Consider the following 23,210-nt stretch of genomic DNA (forward strand, 5'->3'; position numbering starts at 1 on the left):
TCCATGTGAACAGGGCGGGGAAGCACATGGTAACAAGGGGGTGGGTGCACCATGGCCTTCGCAGTGGAGTCCTTCGTCCTTGCTGAGCTGCCAGGAAGCTCTGTGGCTCTGGCTTCAGCCCTCTGAATCATAGCCTTACTTGGCGTGCACCCTGCCTGGACGTGAGGCCTTCGTGTCTCTGCCTTTCTCCCCCAGGCTTTGCCCTGACTCTTCCCTATATCTGGTGTCTTAGTCTATTCAGGCTTCTGTAGTAAAAATCCTGTAGTCTGGGTGGCTTATAAACAACAAAAATTTCTCACTGTGTGGGAGGCCAGGGAGTTCAAAATAAAGGTGTTAGGAGTTTCGATGTCTGGTGAGAGGCCTGTTCCTGCTTCAAGCATGAGTGCCTGCTAAGTTGCTTCAGTTATGTACAACTCTTAGAGATGCTTTGCACTGTAGCTTGTCAGGCTCCTCTGTCCATGGGCTTCTCCAGGCAAGAATACTGGAATGGATTGCCATGCCCTCCTCCAGGGGATATTCCCAGTCCTGCTTCATAGATGGCTGTCTTCTTGCTTGCATCCCCCACATGGTGAAAGGGGCAAGAGAGCTCTCTGGGGTCTTTTTTTATTTTTGGCTGTACTTGCTGTGCTCTGTGGCACACACAATCTTAGTTCCCCAACCAGGGATCAAACCTGTGCCCCGTGCAGTGGAAGTACAGAGTCTTAACCACAGGACCACAGGGAAATCCCTCTGGGGTCTTTTTTTTAATATATATAAATAAAGGCACTAATCCCGTTCATTACTTTGCCAACAAAAGTCCATCTAGTCAAGCTATGGTTTTTCCAGTAGTCATGTATGAATGTGAGAGTTGGACTATAAAAAAAGGCTGAGTGCCGAAGAATTGATGTTTGTGAACTGTGGTGTTGGAGAAGACTCTCAAGAGTCCCTTGGACTGCAAGGAGATCAAACCAGTCCATCCTAAAGGAAATCAGTCCTGAATATTCATTGGAAGGACTGATGCTGAAGCTGAAGTTACAGTACTTTGGCCATCCGATGAGCCAACTCTTTAGAAAAGACCTTGATGTTGGGAAAGATTGAAGACAGGAGAAGAAGGGAATGACAGAGGACAAAATGGTTGGATGGCATTATCGACTCGATGGACATGAGTTAGAGCAAGCTCTGGGAGATGGTGATGGACAGGGAAGCCTGGTGTGCTGCGGTCCATGGGGTCAAAAAGAGTTAGACCCCATGGATCGAGCAACTGAACAACAACAAAATCCCAATCATGAGGGCTCTACCCTCTAGAAGTAATTACCGCCCAAAGGCCCCACCTCCTAATACCATCATGTAGGGGTTAAAATTTCAACATATGAATTTGAGGGGGGCACACAGACATTCAGTCTATAGCACCTGGAGTGTCCCCCCATTCCTCCCTGCCCAAATCTTACTCACTCATTCAGACCTAAGTAAACACCACCCCACCCCGAAGTTTTTCTAGATCTGTGCTGCCCAATAGAAATAGAACACAAACCACATATGTCATTTAAAGTTCCCTGGTAGTCAAAATTCAAAAAGAAAAAGAATCAGATGGAACTAAATGTTAACATTATATTCCACTCAAACCAATGTATCCAAGAAGTTATTTCAACATGTAATCAACATGAAGTGTTAATGAGACATTTTATGCATCTTTCTCTCGTAATTCGTCTTTGAAATCCAGTGCATAGTCTACCCTTAAAGCCCATCTCAAACAGGACGGTCACATTTTGAGGGCTCAGTGTCCACACGGAGTGGCTCCTGCTCAGACAGCAGGGCTCTGGACATCTCAGATCAACTGTATTTCTCCGTCCCTGGAGTTTGTGCCCCCGTCACATCCTGTCTGCCCAGCCTCACTCCTCCTGTAACCTGAAGTGCCTTGTTTGGGTTCACAAACATGCTGCCCACCTACTGTGCTTGGAACTGGACATACGGGCACGACCCCTTCCCCAGCCTCACAGCCTCCAGAATTGGGTCTCTTCCATCTCTGTCCCCTCACAGTGCCTTTTGGGATGTGTTCAGTGGAGTGAAGGAATGAATCTGGGTGACCCGGGGTCGGGTAGTGGTGGGGACAGCCCCAGAGCAGCACGGGGACTCACCAGGCACTGGCAGATCCGGCAGGGGTCCCCAGGGGTGGTCCACTCTTGGCCATGCTCCCAGTGAGAACCATTTTCTGTGCAGCCTTGAGCTGGGGGAGACAGGCAGAGAGAAGCCTGGTGGAAATTTCAGCCAGACCCTCCCTCCTCCACATGCCCTCTGAGGGTCCTCCCCAGACCCTAAACCCCACCAGATCCTGCCTCTGCCTGGACCCCTTGTCCCAGCTTCCCAGCACCCCAGGCAGGGTCAAGCCCAAGCTCCTCAGCCTGATTTTCTAGGTCTTCGAGGGCCAGCATGGCCACGCCCACCTGTCTCTGCTCTGCCCCCCACCTCTCAGTGTAAGCCACGCCCACCAGCCTGCGCCTTCCCAACCAACACACACCTACCTCACATGGAGTGTCAGTCCCAAACGGCCCTCTCTTCCTGGCATGCCCTCTGCCCTTCACCTAGCGAACTGCTCTTTAGCCTTGAGGTTCAGTCCGGACCCACCACCCCCAGGACGCCCTCCCTTCCGTGCCCAGGTTGGACGAGGTCTCCACTAGGTCTCCTTCCTCTGAGTTTCTATAGTATCTGCGTGGAATTTAATCCCGCCTTTGCCAGTCCTAGTTTGTGACTCAGTGTCGCCCTCTAGTGGTCTGCCTCGAGGGTCCACGGGTGTCTTTGCACAAAGCAGGTAATTGTCAATGTTTATCGAGGTATATACAGTATCATTATCCCCCTCTTACAGATGGGGAACTGAGGCACGGAGTAACTCTCTCAGAGGCACACAAGCGCTAAGTGACAAGGGTAGAACTTGGAGCAGGTGTGGTCAGGCGCGGCTCCCCCGCTGACGAAACCCCCAGGTCAGGGGTCTGTAGAGTGAGCTCTGGGTTGATGAAACAGCCTAACAGCCCCACCTGGAGCTCCACCAGGGAAGGGGCAGGGGCTCTCACCTTGGCAGGTCAGGCAGCAGTGCCCAGGCCTCAGGACTGGCTTGGGGCAGGGGGTGGGCGGGCACTTCGTGGGCACGCAGCGAACCAGGCTCCTCTGTAACACACCCACAGCTGTGCTGCCTCCGGCTCTGGCTCCCAGAGAGAGCAGGCTGGGCCACAGGGCGGGGATGGAGGGAGGATCTCTCTGGCACCAGGCCTCGGGAGGTATGTGAGGGGCTGAAAGTGTGGCAGGTGCGGCCCGGAGCAGGCGCGGGTATCCCAGGAGGAGCAGGGCCCGGGCAAAGGTGCGGGGGACTCACCAGGCAGGAGCACTGGAGACAAGGGTTGGAGCTGGACCGGAAGTTGGCCCCTTCCTCGTAAAGCTGCCCCTCATATTCACAGCCTGGGGAAGATTGCCAGAAAGACAAGCTAGTCAGCAGAGAGCAAAGTGGGTGGTCATCACCCAGGGGAAGGCATGACCCCAGGTAGGTATGGAACCCTCTGGGGCTGAGGCCAGGGTGAGGGGGTAGGCAAGACAAGGGCAGGTCACCTGGCCGGCAGACGGGGCAGCACTCCCCAGGTGGGGTGTAGCTCTCCAGGCAGTTGAGCTCTGAGCATGAGGGCCCCTGGCACCGCACTGTCCCTGCCTGCAGAACAGACACTGAGCCCTCCTGCCTTCTCCACTGCCCAAGCCGAGTGGAGGCCTAGACAACTCCAGGGCTCAGTGCCAGGGTGGCAGCAGCAGCCCTGCCTGGCCCCCAGGTCAGGCTTAGCACTGCCAGGCCTGGGGTATGCCGGACAGCAGGGATGTAGCTGGTAGTTGGGGCCAGGCTCTGATTCCCTTACCTGGCAGGTGCAGATAACACAGCGCTCCAATTGCCACGTTTCCCCATCCCTGTAGCCTCCAGGGCAGCCTGCAAAACCAGGGCCAGGCCCCAAGTAAGGGACCCAGCGAATTGGGGCAAAAGACAAGGACGTGACATCAAAGGGGCACTGTTTGGGTGAGAATCAGATTTGTATATTTACTACAACATTTCAGCAGATGGCAGTATAGTGTCTGACTCTAATATCAGTAGGCCCATCATTTTACAACACATGGAAGCAGTGAGGGAAGAGTGACTTTTTAAAAATTTCACCAAAGACATCATCAGTTCAGTTCAGTCGCTCAGTCATGTCCGACTCTTTGCGACCCCATGGACTGCAGCACACCAGGCCTCCCTGTCCTTCACCAACTCCCAGAGCTTGCTCAAACTCATGTCCATTGATGATGCCATCCAACCATCTCGTCCTCTGTCGTTCCCTTCTCCTCCTGCCTTCAATCTTTCCCAGCATCAGGGTCTTTTCAAATGAGTCAGCTCTTTAAGACATAATATGGGCTAGCAATGGCCCTGAGGCACCATTTATCTTACAAGCTGTGTGCGTGCGCATGCAAGCACGTGTGTGTGTGTGTGTGTGTGTGTGTGTGTGTCCCTTTTCACTGAGATCTAATGACTCCAAACACATTACTCCTCATCTCATCTTGGCCAAGACTTTCAGGCTACATTGCCAGACCTCAACCAGTGCCTGGACCCCTGACCCACCTTTCAAACTACCAGCTGCTATTCTTCCTGCAGTATGGTTGCCAGATTAAAATATAGAACACTCACTTAAATGTGAATTTCAGATGAACAACACAAAATTTTTTAGTATAAGTACACCCCAAATATTGCACAGGACATACTTAAAAATATGTGCTATTTATCTAAAATTCAAATATAACGGGGCATCCTGTTTTTATTTGCTGAAGCTGGAAACCTTATCTTCCTAACTATGAGCTAGTAACACTTCCCAGCAGTCACTGCCTCCACTTCCGCCCAGCTCTCTTCATGTCACTGGCCCATGGCCTTCCTAGTCTCCTAAAGCTCGGAGTCCACTGTTCTATGGCATACAACCATGTTCCTTAGAAACAACCTTTCTTCTGTAGCCTACTGTCATCTCTGGCTCCATGCCCAGACCACTGGGCATGTAATAACCCCCTACCTGGTCTTCCTACATCTAGCCCATACCAGATGAATATTCCAAAAATGCCTCTTGGAACATGCCACACTCCAGCTCTGCAGCTTTCAATGGCTCCCATTGTCCACAGAAGAATGTCCAAACTGCAAGGCTTATAGCAGCCTGTTCCCACTGGCCTTCCCAGGCTGATTTGCTGTGACACACGTCTCCGCATTCTGGTGTGCAGAGGACCCTCCTTCTGTGGAAACCCCACTCTTCCTTGAAGACCCAGCTTGGATGACGCGTTGTCCATAGAGCCCTCCCTGCCCTCTCCTCTGGCAACTGGCCACTTACTACCTTTCTCTGCTTCCTCTTAATCTGTTCACTAGCTCTTAAATCTTGTATTACACTAGCTATGTAAATTCATCTTCTCACTAGATTAGAAGCTCCTGGAGGGAAGGAAGAAGATCATGTCAAGCCTTTGGCTCAGTCCCAGGCCAGAGGCAGCATTTGCTGACTTGCACTTCGCTTCCAAACTCCCTAAACCGGAGCAAGCAGGCGGGCACCCTCTGGGCACATAGCAGGGGGCAGGACAGGCTTGGGGGCCCTGGAACCAGTGTGGGAAGTGCGGCTGGGGCAGACAGGAAGCTGAGCGGGCTCACAGTGTGGGCAGCATGCTCCTGGCTCTTGGCAGGGTCCTCTCGGGCATGGCTTCTGGGTGCAAGTTACAGCTCCTTCCTGTGGGGAAGCAGGTGATGGAACTCTGGAGGGTGGTCCTTCAGAACTGAAACCTCCCCCCAGGCTGGGACCCACCGGAGGAGCAAGAGGCTGAGCGGGCTCAGAGTCTGCAGGCTGCCCTTGGCCCAAGGGCAGACAAGGGACATCCTTCCCCCACCCCCATCATCTCCTGCCACTCTCAACCCTTGGAAACCAGCGCTTTCAAGAGCCAGCCACATCTCCAGAGTAGGGAGATCCTGGGAAGGGAACAGAGGGCTTCCTATGGAGGGGTGAATAAGGGAAGGCTGGAGGAAGGTGGAGCCAAGCAAGGGAGAAGAGGCAGGTAGATGACAGGGACAGACGCATGAGTGGGGGACACTGAGTGTGCACAGGTGAGGAGTGGGTACAGGAGGATAAGAACCCCTCTGTGTGTGTTGCAGGGGTTGAGCTCCAGAAAGCACAACAATTCAGAATCAACTGAAGGCTGCCAGAGGCAAGGCTTGGAGGGATGGCAGGCAGAACGCCCCCCTTCTAAACATTCTGCACACCAGCTGCAGCGACAGGCAGCTGAGGTGAGGGGGACAGGGATGGGGTGTCCCAGGGGCCCGTGAGAACTCACCAGGCAGCGGCAGATGGTGCAGGCATCTGGGGTGAAGGTCTCCCCATTGCCATAGGCCTGACCATTGTGGCTGCAGCCTAGGGAGGACACGGTGCTGTCACTCGGGGCCATCTCCAGGCCCCAGGGTGGTGCCCGCGGGCAGGCAGATGGCACTCACCGTGGCAGCGGGCCAGGCTGGGCTTGGGGACACAGTTTGCAGCCCCGTCCTGGCAGACGCAGGCTGTGCAGGCGTCGGGCTCCCAGCGAGCCCCCTCGGGCCAGGCCCGGCCCAACCCCCAGCACTGGGGGGAAGCCGGGTGGCACTCACAGGACTCCAGCTGCGTCACCCTGCCCTGCAGGTCCTTGTTCTGGGGAAGAGGTCGGGGTGGGAGGCACTGGTTCAGCCTCCCCCACCGTCTCCCACAGTGTACGAAAGCCAGGGCAGGATGAGAAGGAAACTTGATGGAGCAGAGGTGGGCCCACCTCCGGGCAGCATCCCCTCAGACAGCACCAGTTCTCACGGCCTGGGGTCTGGACGGGCTCCCAGAGGAGCATGGGCCCCCAGTCCTCTTCTTTAGACAAAAGGGGACCCAGTCCCCATTACCCAACAGTTAAAGACCTTAATCCATCCAAAATTTTCCCTGACAATGTCTTATATGAAGTAGGCACTCCATAATGTCCACCAAGTACATGAAAGAAAATGAAAATCTGGTCAGATACCTGGAGGTCCTTCTCGTGTAAGAAAGAACCAATGTTAACTGTTCAGATAAGAGCCTTTCTATGTGCATTTAAAACAAAACTCTGTTTCAGGGTCCCACAAGCTCCCCTTCCCTCCTTTCTTCCCACTACGCCAGGCCTGCCCTGCCCCTTGCACACCCAACCACCTTCAATGGTACCTGTTCTCTGAGCTCCGTGACCTCTGCCTCCAGCCTTTCCAGCTGCTCCTCCAGGGGGCGCCACCATTCCTCGGGGACCCCAGCAGGGGCTGAGGAGTGGGCTGGCCCCTCTGACTGGTAGTCCTGGATGTCAGCAAGGCCAAGGGGCTCCCTGGAGATGGCCCCACCTGAAGGCACAAGAATCCAGGGAGGGCCTATGGGTGAGGGGCTAGCAAGGATATTGGGTTTGTCTTCCCAATATCAGTCCTATATCCCACCCTTGTCCACCTGCCAAACCCACCGTCCTGGGAAGGAAAAATGGTCTGTGAGGGGCTGGAAAGCATTGGAGGAGGAGGAGGGTGCCCTGGGTGGACAAAAGTGACCCAGACCAGTTTTCCCAAGTAAAGCTATGACAAACCTAGACAGCATATTAAAAACAAAGGCATCACTTTGCTAAAAAAAAAAAAAAGTCTGTATAGCCAAAGTTATGGTTTTTCCAGTAGCTGCGTAAGGATGTGAGAGCTGGACCATAAAGAAGGCTGAGCACCGAAGAATTCATGTTTTTGAAATGTGAGGCTGGGAAAACTCTTGAGAGTCCCTTGGACAGCAAAGAGATCAAACCAGTCAATCCTAAAGGAAATTAACCCTGAATATTCACTGGAAAGACTCATGCTAAAGCTGAAGCTCCAATAATTTGGCTACCTGATGAGAAGAGCTGACTCATTGGGAAAGACACTGATGCTGGGAAAGATCAAAGGCAAAAGGAGAAGAGGGTGGCAGAGCGTGAGATGGTTGGATGGCATCACCGACTCAATGGACATGAGTTTGAGCAAACTCCGGGAGATGGTGAAGGACAGGGAAGCCTGGTGTGCTGCAGTCCATGGGGTATCAAAGAGTCAGACACAACTTACTGACTGAACGACAGTAACAAGAACCTCAGGCAGGTATAAGCCCCAGGGAACCCAGCTCACTGGGAGCCTGGGGGAGGATACAGACCAGGTTTCCCTGTAGTCTGTTCTGACTCTGCAGGGGTCCCGTCATCCAGCTTCATTCAGACCAGGGTCTTTGCCAGGGACAGCATGGGGAACTGACATGTCATGCTGGGAGGGCCCACAAGTCAACACAGTCAGCAGGAGAGGGAGACAGACCAGTGAAAGATGGGCCTGCTTTCAGGGACCTGGGGTCTGTGAGCAAACCCCGCCTCCATCTGCTTGGCTTCATCTTCAGAAAGGACACCGCTTCTGGGCACAGCAATGGGCAACTCTCCCCCCTGCTGTCACACCCAAGCCTTGCCACTCTTTTCCAGGCCTATGGCAGAGGGGCTTGGCAACCCACACTGGGCAGGGTGTGCTCCAGAAAGTAGGATGTGGCTGCATTTCTTAAAGGGTTTGGGGAAAGTGCTGGCAGGGCCCCTACTAGCTTTCAAGGCTCCATCAGAATGAAGACAGCCTGTCCCGGGTTCTAGATGACACTGGGTCCTGGGAGAGGCTGGGGAAGGCCACTTTTGCCTCACTTTGATCTCTATTCCACAATCAGGAAAATAAAGACCATGCAGATGGGGATCGTCTGATTCCAGGCTTGGTTCCCAAACATCATCCCTCCTCTGGGTGAGGTGGGCAGGGCAGCAGAGGGTCTGGAGCGGGAGGCGGGTGAGGAGAAGAAAGGGGAGGAGGGAAAGGGAAGAGTCCTTCCTCAGAGGCATCTCATTAGTGAGGCTGGCCTGGGTGGCTGAAAGAGCTTTTGGTGAACGTTAGTCCAAGGAAGCAAGGGCACAATGTCGCTCACTCCCCAGCCGCCTGACTGCCTCCACCAAAGTGGGTTGGAGAGTCTAGTCCAAAACCTATATTGTCTTCTTTTGTCCAAATCTGCTTTGTCCTGGGTTCCTTGGCTTGGTTAACGCCACCTTTGTGGTGCGTGCTAAGTTGCTTTGGTCGTGCCTGACTTTGCGACCCTGTGGATTGTAGCCCACCAGGTTCCTCTGTCCATGGGATTCTCCAGGCAAGAACACTGGAGTAGGTTGCCATTTCCTCCTCCAGGAGATCTTCCTGACCCAGGGATAGAACCTGCATCTCTTAGGTCTCCTGCATTGGCAGGTAGGTTCTTTACCACTAGCGCCACCTGGGAAGCTCGATGCCATCCCCACCTACCTAGAAATCTGGGGCTCAGCTGCCCTCTTGGTACCCCTCCCAAACCCCATCAGTCTCTGGTCTCAGCCGGTTATCCCCTCACCCCATCTCCCCAGCTCTGCTCCTCTCCCCTCTCATCTCCACTCTGGAGGCTGAAGTCTCCTTGCCTCCAGCTGCTCCTCTTCTCTTGGCACAGTTGCTTTAAATCCCACATCTGAAGGTGCCCAGCAGCAAATCCAAATGTGACCTTTCCCAAGTGCCCATTATCTTTTCAGCCCACTCTCCTACCCCCCAACAAACCTTGGGCAGGGTGTCATCACTTGGAATGGCTCTCTGTCCTGGTGTGGTATCTAGCTCCCTTCCCGGCCCCATGAAGGGTGGCCAAGGGTGGTCCCAGTATCTTATACCCTTCACCTCAGCTCTACACCCCATGCCCCATGATTCCTCCTTTCAGGCCACTGCCTGCCTGCTTAAGCAAACACAGTCAGGGGGTCAGGAGAAGCTGGGGTCCTGTGGGACCCTCAGGGAAGATCCAGCCAGTCCTTTTCCTGGAGAGATCTGCAGAGAAGAGCTCCTGGTTGTTGTGCAAAGCCTGATTCCTCCCCATGGAACTGTCCTCAGCTCCCCTCCCTTCCCCGCGCTGCCCCCCCGCCCGACACAATCCATGCACTGAGCCCTCTACTCCTGCTGGTCCTTCTGGAGGAAAGCCAGACACAGACACTCAAAGCCAGTTCCCATGGCGGACCTTCTTTTTTTTTCCCCTCTGTTCTCAGGACAAATAATTAACTTCAGACTCCCAGATTCCAGGGCAGCCTCTCCCCCACCACTGCCTGCAAGAATTCCTCCCGAGGCCAGAGCAGGAAGCCCCCTCCTGCCCCAGGACCCCAGAACCTCATGTCATAGTCTCTGTGCCGCCGGCACCACGCTGGCTCCTCCACCGATGGGGAGGACTCAGGCTGGCCGGAGAGGCGAACACACTGCAAGGCAGGGCCCCGGGAGGCAGCCCCCCTCCCAGCCCAGCTGTTCCCTCAGACTGGGCTGAGCAAGAGGTAAGGTCCCACCTGGCTGTCCCCAAACCCTCAGCACCCCAACTTACCTCGGCTGGTCCCCGGGGCCAGTGTCCAGCTTGCGAGCTGCAGAATGAGGGACAGCAGGACGGCCACGGCCCTGGCCATGCTCTCCCTGCCTTGCTGACTGCAGTCTTGGCTCAGCAGGCACAGGGAGGCGGGGGTGGGGACACACCAGGCCGCCTCCCACCCAGCCTTTGTTCAGGGAGGGCTTCTGGTGTCTGTCATCCAGGCCTGTGGTGCCTGCCTGCCTGATGGCACCTCCATCCTGACCCCAGCCCCGGCTCAGAGGTGCAGGAGAGTGCCTGGGGGGCCGGAAGCTGGAAGCAAGTGGGGGTGACTTCTCTTGCATAGGGTCCAGGAGCCACTCCTTAAAAAAAAACCCCACAAATTCATCACTCTCAGGCTCTGGGACCGCTGGTCTCCCTGACCCTTGGGTCACTCTGCCACCCTGGGGTTCCCTTCTTCACCTGTGTATAGGAGAAGCAAACTGAGCTGGGTTCAAATCCCAGCTCAGCCAATTCCACGTGCCTGTTTAGGCCTCTAACTTCGTGCCTCAGTTTCCCTATTTGTAAACTGGTCATAATATCTACTTTATAGACTTGCAGTGAGGACTAAGCGAGACTATGGAGATAAGGAATTTAGGGTAGGGTAGTGGCTGGCACAGACTAAGTGCTCGGTAAACAACTGAAAACAAGTGGTGATGCTCCAGGTCTCCAAAGTCAAGGACTCCTGGTTTCCTCCTCCTCCTCTCTTCACCTCTGCATTTCTTTCCTGGACTCTACCCGCCATCCCCATCTACCCTGATAGCCCCAGGTTGGGCCCCAAATGCCAAGACTTTCCTTCCCCAGCCCATTTCCAGATCTTGGGCTCAGGCCTGGCCTGGGGAGGGGGGCGTTGTGAGTCCAGGCAGGGGGCCGGGCTAGGCCCTGGGCTCCGCAGGGGGAGGGGGCCAAAGGGAGGAAGTGAGAGACACTGGTCACGTGGACCGCAAGCCTGGGAAACTCCTCGGTGCAGCTGGGAAGCAGGGGAGGTGGGGATGGGCCCCAGCTCACAGGCCCAGGGACATGGAGGGTGGAGCCACGAATCCCGCCATAGCAGTCTTTGCCCCCCCACCCCCTGCCCCAGCCACAAAAGCCAGAAAACCAGAGCTCCCCACCCTCGCCCAGGACAGGGCTAAAGGTCCCTCTAGCCCACTCGCCAAGCTCCATAAGGGAAAGGTGTGTCTCACCCCCGCCCAACCCCCCCATCCCAAGTGTGGACCCCTGAAAGGTCCCCAGCAGTTGGCAGCAGGGGGCAGGGAGGGCAGCTATGGGCCAGTTCTGAGACCTGGCTTGGCTAAGCCTGGAGCCAGGCTCCTGGGAGCAGAAGAGCACCAGGGCCAGCTGGATGGAAGAGGAACAAGGAAGTGGCAGCTGTGCTCCCACCAGGTTTAAGGAAAGTCTGTCAGAAGCAGGGCCCCGGGAGGCTGCGTGGAGGAGAGGCTAAGAGCAGACTCCAGGTCAGTCTAGAGTCTGATGCTCTCTGCTGTGACCTCAGGCAAGTCGTTTAACTTTCAGTGGCTACTTTTTCTTCTCTGTGGCTCTAATGGCACCCACCTCATCGGTGTGTGAGGGTTAGCAAGTTAACGGCTGGAAAGAGGACTCAGCACAGGGCCTGGCACACAGGCATTAGGTCTTATCGCTTCTCCCCTGGGATGTCGGTCACCCCATCATTCCTGCTTTACAGGTGAGGAGTCTGAGAAGTCAGGTTAGATGCGAAGTCAGCTGAGAAGTCAGGTAAGTCACCCTGGAAGTAAACCATGGAGCCTGGATTCAATGCCAGGCCCTTGGGGCCCCAGGGCCCATACTCCATATCACCACCAGGAGCCCAAGCACCCGCCCTGGCCACCCCAGCTCCCAGCTGCTTCCTGCTCTGGCCAGCCCCCCACACCCTTGCCCTCCCACCGTGCCCACTCCAGCCCCTCCATCCTCTGTCAGAGCACCTGAGTATCGCTGGAGAACATCCCCACCCTTGGGTGACTAGATTCCCTTCAAATTCATATCTACAAACTTCAGTGGACATGCAACACCGTCAGGAATTCTATTACAGTTCCCTGGTAAGGGGACTCCCTGGTGGTCCAGTGGTTAGGACTCCATGCTTCCATTACAGGGAGCCCAGGTTTGATCCCTGGTTGGGGAACAAAGATCCAACATGCTGTGCAATGAGGCCAAAAATTAAAAAAAAAAAAAAAAATCCCTGGTAAATCCAATCTCCTGTTCCCAGAGAGGAGCATTTCATACCCTTGCCTTCCTTCCTAAATGTTTCAGTGGCCCCACCCTTATCCACTATATGATTTTGGCAAGTTATCAAACCTTTCTCAGCCTCAGGTCCCTCCCCTGTGAAGTAGAGGTAATGATAATACCTCCCTCGTGATTCTTATAAGGGCTGTCTTAGCCTGGGTTCCCTGAAAGCAGAGCCTGAGACAAAGGCTTACATGTGGGTTTATTTTGGAATATGATCCCAGGGAGCAGGAATGAAGGGTGGGAAGGATGGAAAGCTGATACAAGACCGCCTTGTGGAGGAGCTGATCACTGTGTTGGGCATCTGTGTGTCCAATCCCACAGGTCCATCTGTGTGAAAGCAGCTCAGCTGGAAAGAGGAAACACTTTTCCCCTGAGCTAGCCTCACAGGGCACTCACTGCTCCCAGTCAGGTGTGAACAAGTGTTCAAGTGGGCTCCTGAGGTGTCCAGTGCCGTGCAACAGGGAAGTTCCAAAGCAAGATGGGAGCAATTGACAGCTGGGGCCTGAGGCAAGACGCTGCCAGGATGCGTGTTTGCAGAGTTGTGTGCTTTGGAGAATGGATTAAGGTGCAGGTGAGTTGGAGAAGACTCTTGAAAGTCTCTTGGACTGCAATGAGATCCAAACAGTCCATCCTAAAGGAAATCAGTCCTGAATATTCATTGGAAGGACTGATGCTGAAGCTGAAACTCCAATACTTTGGCCCCCTAATGAGAAGAGCTGACTCCTTGGAAAAGACCCTGATGCTGGGAAAGATTGAAGGCAGGAGGAGAAGGGGATGACAGAGGATGAGATGGTTGGATGGCATCACTAACTCAATGGACATGAGTTTGAGTAAACTCCGGGAGTTGGTGATGGATAGGGAAGCCTGGCATGCTGCAGTCCATGGGGTCACAAAGAGTCGGACATGACTGAGCGACTGAACTGAACTGAAATAATTTGCAGAAGAGGTGTCAATGAGACAATGCCTGTAGAAGTCTTTCTATGGTACTTGGCACGTGTTAAGCACCCAAAACATATTATTATTTTTATCGACATCATTGTCATCTCCTGCTGAAGCCCAACCTGAAAAGCTAGTATTAGCTTTCTTTGTCTCCCACCGAAGGTACAGAAACTTCTGGAAAAGTCACTCTATGAAATAAAAACCCAGGAAAGGGTGTTGTTTGGGAGAGGCAGTTGAGTTTCAACCATGACTGATCACAGCCTCTTGGTGCCAGGTATTGAGCCAGATACAGGAATATAGGGATGAACAAATCAGGAACAGCAATGGGCAGAATGCCCTGGGCCAGGCCGAGGGATGTGGGACGTGGCCCCTGGCAGAGGGAGGGGCACGAACACACGACCCTAGGTGCACGAAAATGTCAGGCTTGGAATAAAGGGCTCATATTTCTCCGCTCAGCTAGTGGAACAAGATGCCACCATCCTCACCAAAAACCAATGCTTTCTTGTTTTCTTTAGCCAGGAACTTTCTGGCTAGAGAAACAAGGAATAACTCCGGCCCAGGCTTAAGTCCTTACTCGACAGGGTGTCCCCACGTCTGTGACTCAGCAGGGCTTGTAGGCACAGTAGCGTGTGTAGCTCAGTATGGCAGCAGAAGGGCTCCGGGTCTAGAGTCAGTGAGTCCTGAGTTCAAATCCTGCTCCACCACTTACTGTCTGTGCTGAGTGATCTACCTCTTCCATTCATCCTCCCCCTCCACGCCTTACAGACTGCTTCACCTTGGCTTTCATGCCCTCCGTCTTCCTGTTGGGTGAGCCAAAGAGAGGCACAGGCAGGACCTGCGGGCAGGAGAGGAGAGTGGTTGGGGTATTTCTTCCTGGCCTCCTGCTCACCACACTATTCCTGCCCCTTATCTGCTCAGCCCAGAGGGTGGCAGTGGATCCCTGCTAACAAGTTCCTGGCCCTCAGCATCCCTGGTGATTCTCTTAACCATGTCTGCAGATCTGTAAATGGTCCCTTATTAAACTTCTCTTTAGCTAACCCCTTTGGAGGGGAATTCTCTTTTCTCCTGGGCCTTTAGCTTGTATGCTAACCTTACCACATATACTCTACCTCCCTAAGCCAAAATTTTTCATCTGTAATGCAATACGTGCATACGAGTGCTCAGTTGTGTCTGACTCTTTGCAACCCCATGGACTATAGCCTGCCAGCCTCCGCTGTCCTTGGAATTCTCCAGGCAAGGATACTGGAGTGGCTATTTTCTACTCCAGGGGATGTTCTGGACCTAGGGATCGCACCCACGTCTCTTGCATCTCCTGCGTTGGCAGGCAGATTCTTACCGCTGAGCCACCTGGGAAGCCCCTCCATCTGTAAAAGGAAGTAATAACCACTGCTGTAGGTTGGGAGAGTCCAATGAGGCAATGTACATGTGATGTGTGCCTGACACGTGTGTGGCGCCTGGTACGCAAAAGAACCCAACATAAGTTACTTTCTGTTCCTCCCCTCCTTCTGGTTGTACTGACAAGAGCAGCAGGTTGATTTTCCTCTGGATTTTGTGGCTGGAAGCAAGAGGTTGCTATAAGGAGTGAGGGAGATAGGGATAAGGAAATTGTTAAATTTTGTACTTAAGGCCTTTCAAGTCCGGGGCTTCCCCGGTGGCTTGGTAGTAAAGAATCCACCTGCTAATGCAGGAGACTCAGGTTTGATCCCTGGCTTGGAAAGATCCCCTGGAGAAGGAAATGGCAACCCACTCCAGTATTCTTGCCTGGGAAATCCCATGGACAAAGGAGCTTCGTGGGCTACAGTCTAGGGAATCGCAAAAGAGTTGGACACGACTTATCGACTAAACGACAGCAACCTTTCAAACCACGCCAGTTGTAACAAATGAAGTAAGCCATCACAATGTTATAAAGGCAAGTGCGTCATGACACCTGCTTCCGCCCTTCCTTGCTTATCACTCCCCGCAACGTGACCAATGGTAACAAGGTCTGTTGTTCCACACCCATCCCCTGGCCCACACGACCACATGCAAGCCTGTGAGCATCACATGGTTTCGTTTGGGTGTGGTGCTTGGGAAAAGGCCGTGCAGGATCCCATCTCTCCCCGACCCAGTCTGCCCCTGCAAGTCACCCACTCGCCCCTGAAGCTCCTTTCTTGGTGGTTCCTGTCTCCACCTCCCTATTTACCCAGGACCCTCTCTCCCCACTCACAACATCATGTTCACCCCAGGCAAAGGTTACCCTGACTGAGCGCTGTTTATCACAGATCTGATTCTAATTCCACAGCTGTATCCCACAGCTGGCCACTCCTCTGCCTGATTCAGAATAACTAGGCTGCCAGCCCCTTCCAGAAAGGACTTCTTCTGCCCCTTAAAATGCCTGCAGGTGTCCATCCCACTGTATTCCAGGGATCATGCCAAATCGCAGCATGCCTACTCAAGTACCAATGTCAGCCCCCATACTTGACCGTCACTGCTCACAGGTTAATAGCAGAGTTGGAACTCAGTACTTCCTTTGTTGGATGGAACCTGCTGGGATTTTAGGAGTGTGTCTGTTTTTCTGCTACTGTTTTTTGGTAAAGAGAGACCAGTGCAGTCAGATTGCCTATCTGAACCTTGCCACAGAGCCAGCACCTGGAGCTGGGTAGTACTGGCAGAATATTTCCAGGCACCACACAGGGACCTCGAAGCCACGAGTTTCTCCAGCCTGGAGGGGAGCTTGCCAATCAGCCTTGGGCTGATTGGGGAAACTGGGACTTCCCCAATCTCTTTTTTGACTTTCTTTTTCACAAATAATGACCCATGGGGACATCATTAGGGCATGAAGAAGCTGAGAGGGTGGGGCAAAGAGGAGAGGAAATATGTGTGGCTTCCTGCCTGCAATTTCCTCTTCTTCCCACCCATTTCTCTTCTTCCAATGCCTCATAGTCCTGCTCTCAAGATCCCATAAAACCTCCTCTGCTGGTTCTGGGCAGCACAGTCCAATAGAACTTTCTGTGACAACGGAAATGTTCTATATCTGTCCCGTCCAATACAAGAGCCCCACGAGGCTCCTGGCTAGTGCAATTGAGGATCTAAATTTTTAGCTTTATTTAACTCTAACTCATTTTAATACAAATAGCTTTGTGTAGCTAGTGGCTACATAGCACATATTCAGACTGTAAGGCAACCTTGTGCAAATTAGTGAAAAGGAGAGCTTAACAAGACAGCCTACTCCCTTCCATGGGCTGGAAAGTTTTGTAATAGGTTCACAATGGCAGAGATGGGAATGAGGCCTCCTCAAGCTGTGCAGCACACAGCCCCACGTGGCTGCCATGGCTCCAGGTCCTGTCCCCGAATGGCAGTGTAAAGAAATGTGACTGAATGGTTGCCTCTTGACTTCCTTTGCAGGTAGGAAAGAAGCTGCCCATGCAGACCTTCCCATGAAGGCTGGCCAGAAGAGAGAATCTTGCAGGAGTTTGGGCCAAGACTTGCCAGGGGCCTCTGGACAAAGGCCCTGACCTCACTCAGCACCATAGCTCCACTCCATAGTTTTGACACAAGCAAGATCTTAGGCTGAGGGAGGGGAAATAGCAGCTGTCCACTCCAGGTCATATGAAGAGAGGGGGTCAGAGGGTGAGGGGATGGAGGCCAGTGGGTCAAAACCACAGCTGGGGCCATCTTGAGGCCCCAGATGTCTTGGCATCCAGTATTGATCTCAAACTCCTACTCATCTGGGGCTTTTGGTAACAGCTTTATTGAGATATAATTCATACACCATAAATTCACCTGTTTAAAGTGTACAATTTGATAGTTTAATATATTCACAGAGTTGTGCAGTCATCACTGTGATTAATTTTAGAACATTTATCTATAATAAACCCCACATCCTTTAGCATTTCCCCCACTATTTCCCGCCACCATCCATACCGCAGTCCTAGGCAACCACTCGACTACATTTCTTCTCTATGTGTATGCCTATGCTGGACATTTCATGTAAGTAGCCCTTTGTCCAGCCTTTCATTTAGCATAATGTTCTCATAATGTATCCATTTTGTACCATGTATCTGTACTTCATTCTTTTTTATTGCCAAGTAATATTTCATTGTGTGTATGTGCCATACTTTATTCATCCACTCATCAGCTGATAGACATTTGGGTTGTTTCTGCTTTTTGGCTGCTATGGATATTTGTGTGCAAGATTTTGTGAGGACAGACGCCATAATTTCTCTTGGGGATATTACTGGGCAGGGAATTGCTACAGCATATGGTAACTGTGACTTTAACTTTTTGAGGAACTGCCAAATTGTTTTCAAAAGTTGGCTGCATCATTTCACATTCCCACCAGGGATGTGATAAGTGATAAAGTGAAAGTCACTCAGTCATGTCTGACTCTTTGCAATCCATGGAATGTGGCCTGCCAGGCTCATCTGTCCATGGAATTCTCCAGGCCAGAATACTGGAGTGGGTAGCCTTTTCCTTCTCCAGGGGATCTTCCCATCCCAGGGATTGAACCCAGGTCGCCTGCATTGCAGGCAGATTCTTTACCGTCTGAGCCACCAGGGAAGCCTAGTGATGTATGAGGGTTTTAATTTCCCTACTTCCTTGACAACACTTATTATCATCTGATTTTTTGGATGATAGCCATCTAGTGAATGTGAAGTGGTATTTCTTTGTGGTTTGATTTGCATTTGTCTAATGACTCATCGTGTTGAACATCTTTACATGAGCTTATTAGTCATTTATGTTTCTTCTCTGGAGAAATGTCTATTCAAGTCTTTTGCTCATTTAAAAAATTGAGTTACTTGTCTTTTTATTATTTTTTGTAAGAGTTCTTTATATATTCTAGATACAAGTCACTTATCAGGTATATGTTGCTGCTGCTGCTGCTGCTAAGTCGCTTCAGTCGTGTCCGACTCTGTGCGACCCCACAGATGGCAGCCCACCAGGCTCCCCCGTCCCTGGGATTCTCCAGGCAAGAACACTGGAGTGGGCTGCCATTTCCTTCTCCAAAGCAATGAAAGGGGAAAGTGAGAGTGAAGTCAGTCGCGACCCCATGGACTGCAGCCCACCAGGTTCCTCCGTCCATGCGATTTTCCAGGCAAGAGTACTGGAGTGGGGTGCCATTGCTTTCTCCTATCAGGTATATAGATAGCCAATATTTTTCCCCCATACTGTGGGTCATTTTTATTTTTTATGATTTGTTTTTTTTTAGCAGCACAAAAGTTTTTGATTTTGGTAAAGTCCAGTTTATCTGTTTTTTTCTTTTGTGCCTTGTACTTCTGGTGTCACATTTAAGGAATCATTGCCTAGTATATGGTTGTTGTTGTTCAGCTAACTCATGTCTGACTCTTTTCGACCCCAAGGACTACAGCACGCCAGGCTCCTTTGTCCTCTGCTATCTCCCAGAGTTTGCTCAAATTCATGTCCATTGAGTCAGTGATGCTATCTAATCATCTCATCTTCTGCCAACCCCTTCTTCTTTTGCCTTCAATCTTTCACAGCAGTCTTTTCCAATGAGTTAGCTCTTCACATCAGGTGGCCAAAGTATTGGAGCTTCAGCTTCAGTCCTTGCAATGAATATTCAGAGTTGATTTTCTTTAGGATTGACTGGTTGAATCTCCCTGCAGTCCAAGGGACTCTCTTGAGTTTTCTCCAGCACCACAATTCAAAAGTATCAATTCTTTGGCGTTCAGCCTTCTTTATGGTCCAACTCTCACATCCGTATATGACTACTGGGAAAACCATAGCTTTGAATATAGGCAAGTGTATGGTTAGAAAAATGTATCCCTGTGTTTTCTTGTGAGAGTTTTATAGTATTAGCTCTTCCATATAGGATTTGATCCATTTTGAGTTAGTTTTTGTATATGGAGTGAGTAAGGATCTGTTGTTAGGTACCCATGTTTATAATGGTCACTTTTCTGATGGAATATACTTTCATCATTATAAAATGTCCATCTTTACCTTAAGTTACGTTTTTTGTTTTAAAATCTATTTTGTCTGGTGATACTATAGTGCCTCCAGTTTTCTTATGGCTGCTGTTTGTATGATAAAACTTTTCTCCATCCTTTCAATTTGAATATATTTGTATCTTCCAAGTATCCTTCTTATAGACAGTATTATGTTGGATCTTGTTTTTAAATCTGGTCTGATGATCTCTGCCTTTTTATTGGACTGTTTAATTCATTCACATTACTAATATAGTTGTATTTGCATTCGGGATTTTACTTGTTTTCTAAATATATCATTCCTATTTTTGTTCCTCTGTTTCTCCTAGACTGCCTCCTTTTGTATTAAATGAATTTTTTTTTTTTTGGCCATGCTGCATGGTAGGATCTTAGTGCCCCAGCTAGGGACTGAACCCATGCCCCCTCCATTGGAAGCATGGAGTCTTAACCACTGGACCACAAGGCAAGTTCCAAGTCAGTAATTTCTTGTATAACATTTTAATTATTCCTTTAATGATTTTTTTAAAAAACTTTTTTCTGTTTTCTTAGTGGTTATTCTAGGGCTTCCTTGTGGACAGTTTACTGTCTTCCGTCCCATCCAGGTAAGTTGTCCCCGGGAAAGGTCCTGGCAGAGCAAGTGGGCAGGGGAGCTGCCTGAAGAAAAATGGCCTTAGAGATGGGCCACAGGAGGCAGGACTGAGCCAGGGAGATGGCCACAGGGTGGTGGCCCCAGGCTGCAGTTGTGATGGAGCTTTGTGGGGCTGCACGGACCTCAGATTTTGAGTCAGGGCAGAGGTCCACATTCAGGGAAATGAACATTCTAAGGTCCAGGCAGGACTTACTGGTAGCCCTGTAGTCAGGCTCCCAGGTAGCTGCCCCTGTGGCTCCATCCTGCCCCTCAGATACCTCCCAGTGTGGACCCCTGAGCTGGTCCACAGTTCCCCTCGGCCCCCAGGGACCAACAGGCGACAGGGCTCAGTGGGAATGGTGGCTACCCTCCTTTTCCCCATCAGCTACCAGCCCCGCCTCCCGGGGCACTCAGAGCGTGTGCGGGTCCAAGGCCAGGCGCTGCTCCCCCAACCAGGAGACCCGCTCTGGGGAGCATGGCCGCTGCTCCGCGGATGAGCACACGGGTGCTACTCAGAATGACAGGTCCCTCGGTTTCCTCCCCTCCTCGGCAGCGCCAACGCCTGACTGAGCCCAGTGAACCCGGCCCATGTCCTTCCCCGATGGAGAAGGTGGGGTCTGGGGAGGGAAGGTTTCCGGGGCAGGTTTCCGGGGAAACAGAGGAGGAGCCAGGCCTTTTATCCTGCAGGACCCTCAGGCTCCCCCTGTACCTGATGGCCCACCACGCCCCATCCTGCCCAGCCCGTGACCTCAGCTTGTTTTGCTCAGGGTCCTCTGTAGGGCCCCAAAGTGGGTACTTAGGAAGTAGTCCTTAAAGGCCTGGAAAGGTGGAAATCCTGGGGAAAAGGACCCACCTTGTTCTTAGTGCCGATAGAAACAGACCCCTTCCCATTCATTCTGTCGCCCATTCCTTTTCCCATCTATCATTCATTCATCCAGGAGCTCCCACCATGGAAGAGCTAGGATGGCTGGCTGGCCCTCGGTAGAAGCCTGAGGTAACCATGGGACCAGGGTATGCCCCCAGTTTCCCCAGGAGAGTCCTCCCTTCCCAGCGTTTTGGTTTCTCACCTCTTGCCCCACCATCCTCACTACCCTCTGCTTTTCTCTGCTCTACTTCACTCCCCAAAGCTGCTGGGTCTGTGTGACATGGGGTCCCTTGGCCTCTGAATTCTGGGCGGAATTGGCTAAGGGGAGGCATTGGAAAAAAATAGGAGGACAGGAGGGTGGAACGGATGGAGCCCCCCCTGCTCCCCCCTCCCCCCCCAATCGTGCATGGCCATGGATCCTGGAGGTCAGCCCCTCTGTGGATGGTGACAGTTCCCTACTGATGCTCACCTTGGGGGCCTGGAAGTTTCACGGTGGCTTTGTCAATCCTGTTAATGTGTGCTAAGTTGCTTCAGTTATGTCTGACTCTTTGTGACCCCACAGACTGTAACCCCGCCTATCCATGGATAGCTCCTCTATCCATGGGATTCTCCAGGCAAGAATACTGGAATGGGTTGCCGTGCCCTCCTCCAGGGGATCTTTCCAACTCAGGGATCAAACCTGCATCTCATGTCTCCTGCATTGGCAGGCGGGTTCTTTACTACTAGCGCCACCTGGGAAGCCCAATCTTGTTCATATCTCTGCAAATATTCTAAACTTGCTTCCATTTAATTTTACCTGCATCCTGCCACAACCTCGCCTCATACGCCTCCTATCTGGAGCTGCCCACACTGAGGTGGCCCCTTTTTCTGAGTCCCTGGGGCAGTCGGGGGGCCTGTGAGAAGTCATCAAACCCCAGAGACAGTACTCAGCTTCCTGAGAGCAGGAGGAAGTCAGGACAAGCAGAGGAAGGGTGGAAGAGCCAGGCAGAGGGAAGAAGAAATGGAGAGGGTCGGGGCAATCATCACCCCAGTGTCTGTGTGCTGAGCCTGTTCTTTTACTTTTCTTTTAAAAATTATTTAGAATTTTTATCTAAGACTTACTGAAAGAGTTCTTTAAGGCCTATTTACCATATATAGGTCTTTTGCTTCCATGAAAAGAAAATTACAAGCTAAATACATTTCTTAAGCTATTCCTATTCCTAAAACTTCTTTTTAAAAAATAGTTATTTTTATTTATTCATTTATTTGGCTGTGCTGGATCTTCGTTGCCACATGCAGGATCTTTTGTTGCAGCATGCAAAGTCTTGTGACATGTGGAGCTAGTTCCCTGACCAGGGATCAAACCCAGGACCCCTGCACAGGGAGCACAGTGTCTTAGCCACTGGACCCCCAGGGAAGTCTCTATTCCTAAAACTTCTTGACATGTAGAATTTGGATTTTCTGAGTGCCCTTTTTATTTATTTTTAATGTCCTACATACAATGAAAACTTTTTAGTGTACAGTTCTGAGTTTTGGCATATGCACAGGGTTGTATAACTGTCACCACAATCAGATCAGGATAGAGAACCCTTCCCATCACTTCATATTGCCCCCCCTTGGCAGTCAGCCCCTTCCCACAGTCCCCCATCCACCCACCCAGCTCTGTTCTGTGACCCTACACCTTCTTCTGGGCCTATTTCTGAGGGTGAGGCAACTGGGGAGTGGGCAGCCTCTCTTAGGGGCCATGAGCATACCCCAGCACACACAGGCCACATTTTCTGTACAGACCATCCCCCAAGGCCTGAGCATGAGGAAGGAGGCCCCTAGCAGTCGGCTCCCTCTCCTCTCCCAGTGTTGGGTCGGCAGCTGGAGGTGGGGGGATAGCCCCAGCATGCTCTGGGCTGGCGGAGGGTGGGATCTGCCTGCCTCTCTGGCTCTGCCTACCCCAGGGACTCAGTGAGGACAGCTGGCTGTAGTGAGGCAGCCACCCAGAAACAGCAGAACACAGGATGTACTCTGGGGAGTAGCTGCTGCTATGTTTAAATTATCATCACTTCTGCTGCTGTGTGCCAGGCACTGGGCTAGACAACCCGACCCCCCAACCCCCCTACTGAATAGCAGTTCTTTCCTGACAGTAGGGTGTTAAACCCCTTTACAAACAAGGACACTGAGACTCATAGAGGCTGAATGCTTTGCCCAGGATCAGACAGCTG

The 23,210-nt window shown here is 51.9% G+C and overlaps 1 protein-coding gene across 9 annotated transcripts in view; it reads right to left on the reverse strand.

The window, feature by feature from the left end:
• The window catches only part of KCP (kielin cysteine rich BMP regulator), a 46,196-nt gene that overhangs the window by 18,867 nt on the left and 4,119 nt on the right, over positions 1 to 23,210 (reverse strand). For 6 of the 9 annotated variants that reach the window (XR_009736022.1, XR_009736023.1, XM_061414642.1 and 3 more), the window contains exons 2-13: positions 14,179 to 14,439; positions 11,979 to 12,168; positions 10,410 to 10,750; positions 7,209 to 7,375; positions 6,491 to 6,680; positions 6,334 to 6,410; positions 5,660 to 5,735; positions 3,870 to 3,937; positions 3,574 to 3,670; positions 3,344 to 3,426; positions 3,045 to 3,138; positions 2,115 to 2,203 (exon numbers count right to left, since the gene is read on the reverse strand). Coding sequence is in view for 7 of the 9 variants with exons in the window: in XM_061414642.1 (XP_061270626.1) it covers positions 2,115 to 2,203; positions 3,045 to 3,138; positions 3,344 to 3,426; positions 3,574 to 3,670; positions 3,870 to 3,937; positions 5,660 to 5,735; positions 6,334 to 6,410; positions 6,491 to 6,680; positions 7,209 to 7,375; positions 10,410 to 10,488 (1,020 nt within the window). In the remaining 2 variants the exon portion in view is untranslated. Of the gene's footprint in view, positions 1 to 2,114; positions 2,204 to 3,044; positions 3,139 to 3,343; positions 3,427 to 3,573; positions 3,671 to 3,869; positions 3,938 to 5,659; positions 5,736 to 6,333; positions 6,411 to 6,490; positions 6,681 to 7,208; positions 7,376 to 10,409; positions 10,751 to 11,978; positions 12,169 to 14,178; positions 14,440 to 23,210 lie in introns of those variants that run through there. The other 3 variants (XM_061414643.1, XM_061414644.1, XM_061414645.1) reach the window with 3 other exon arrangements.

Source organism: Bos javanicus, chromosome 4 (genome assembly GCF_032452875.1).
Source record: "Bos javanicus breed banteng chromosome 4, ARS-OSU_banteng_1.0, whole genome shotgun sequence".
Taxonomy (NCBI): domain Eukaryota; kingdom Metazoa; phylum Chordata; class Mammalia; order Artiodactyla; family Bovidae; genus Bos; species Bos javanicus.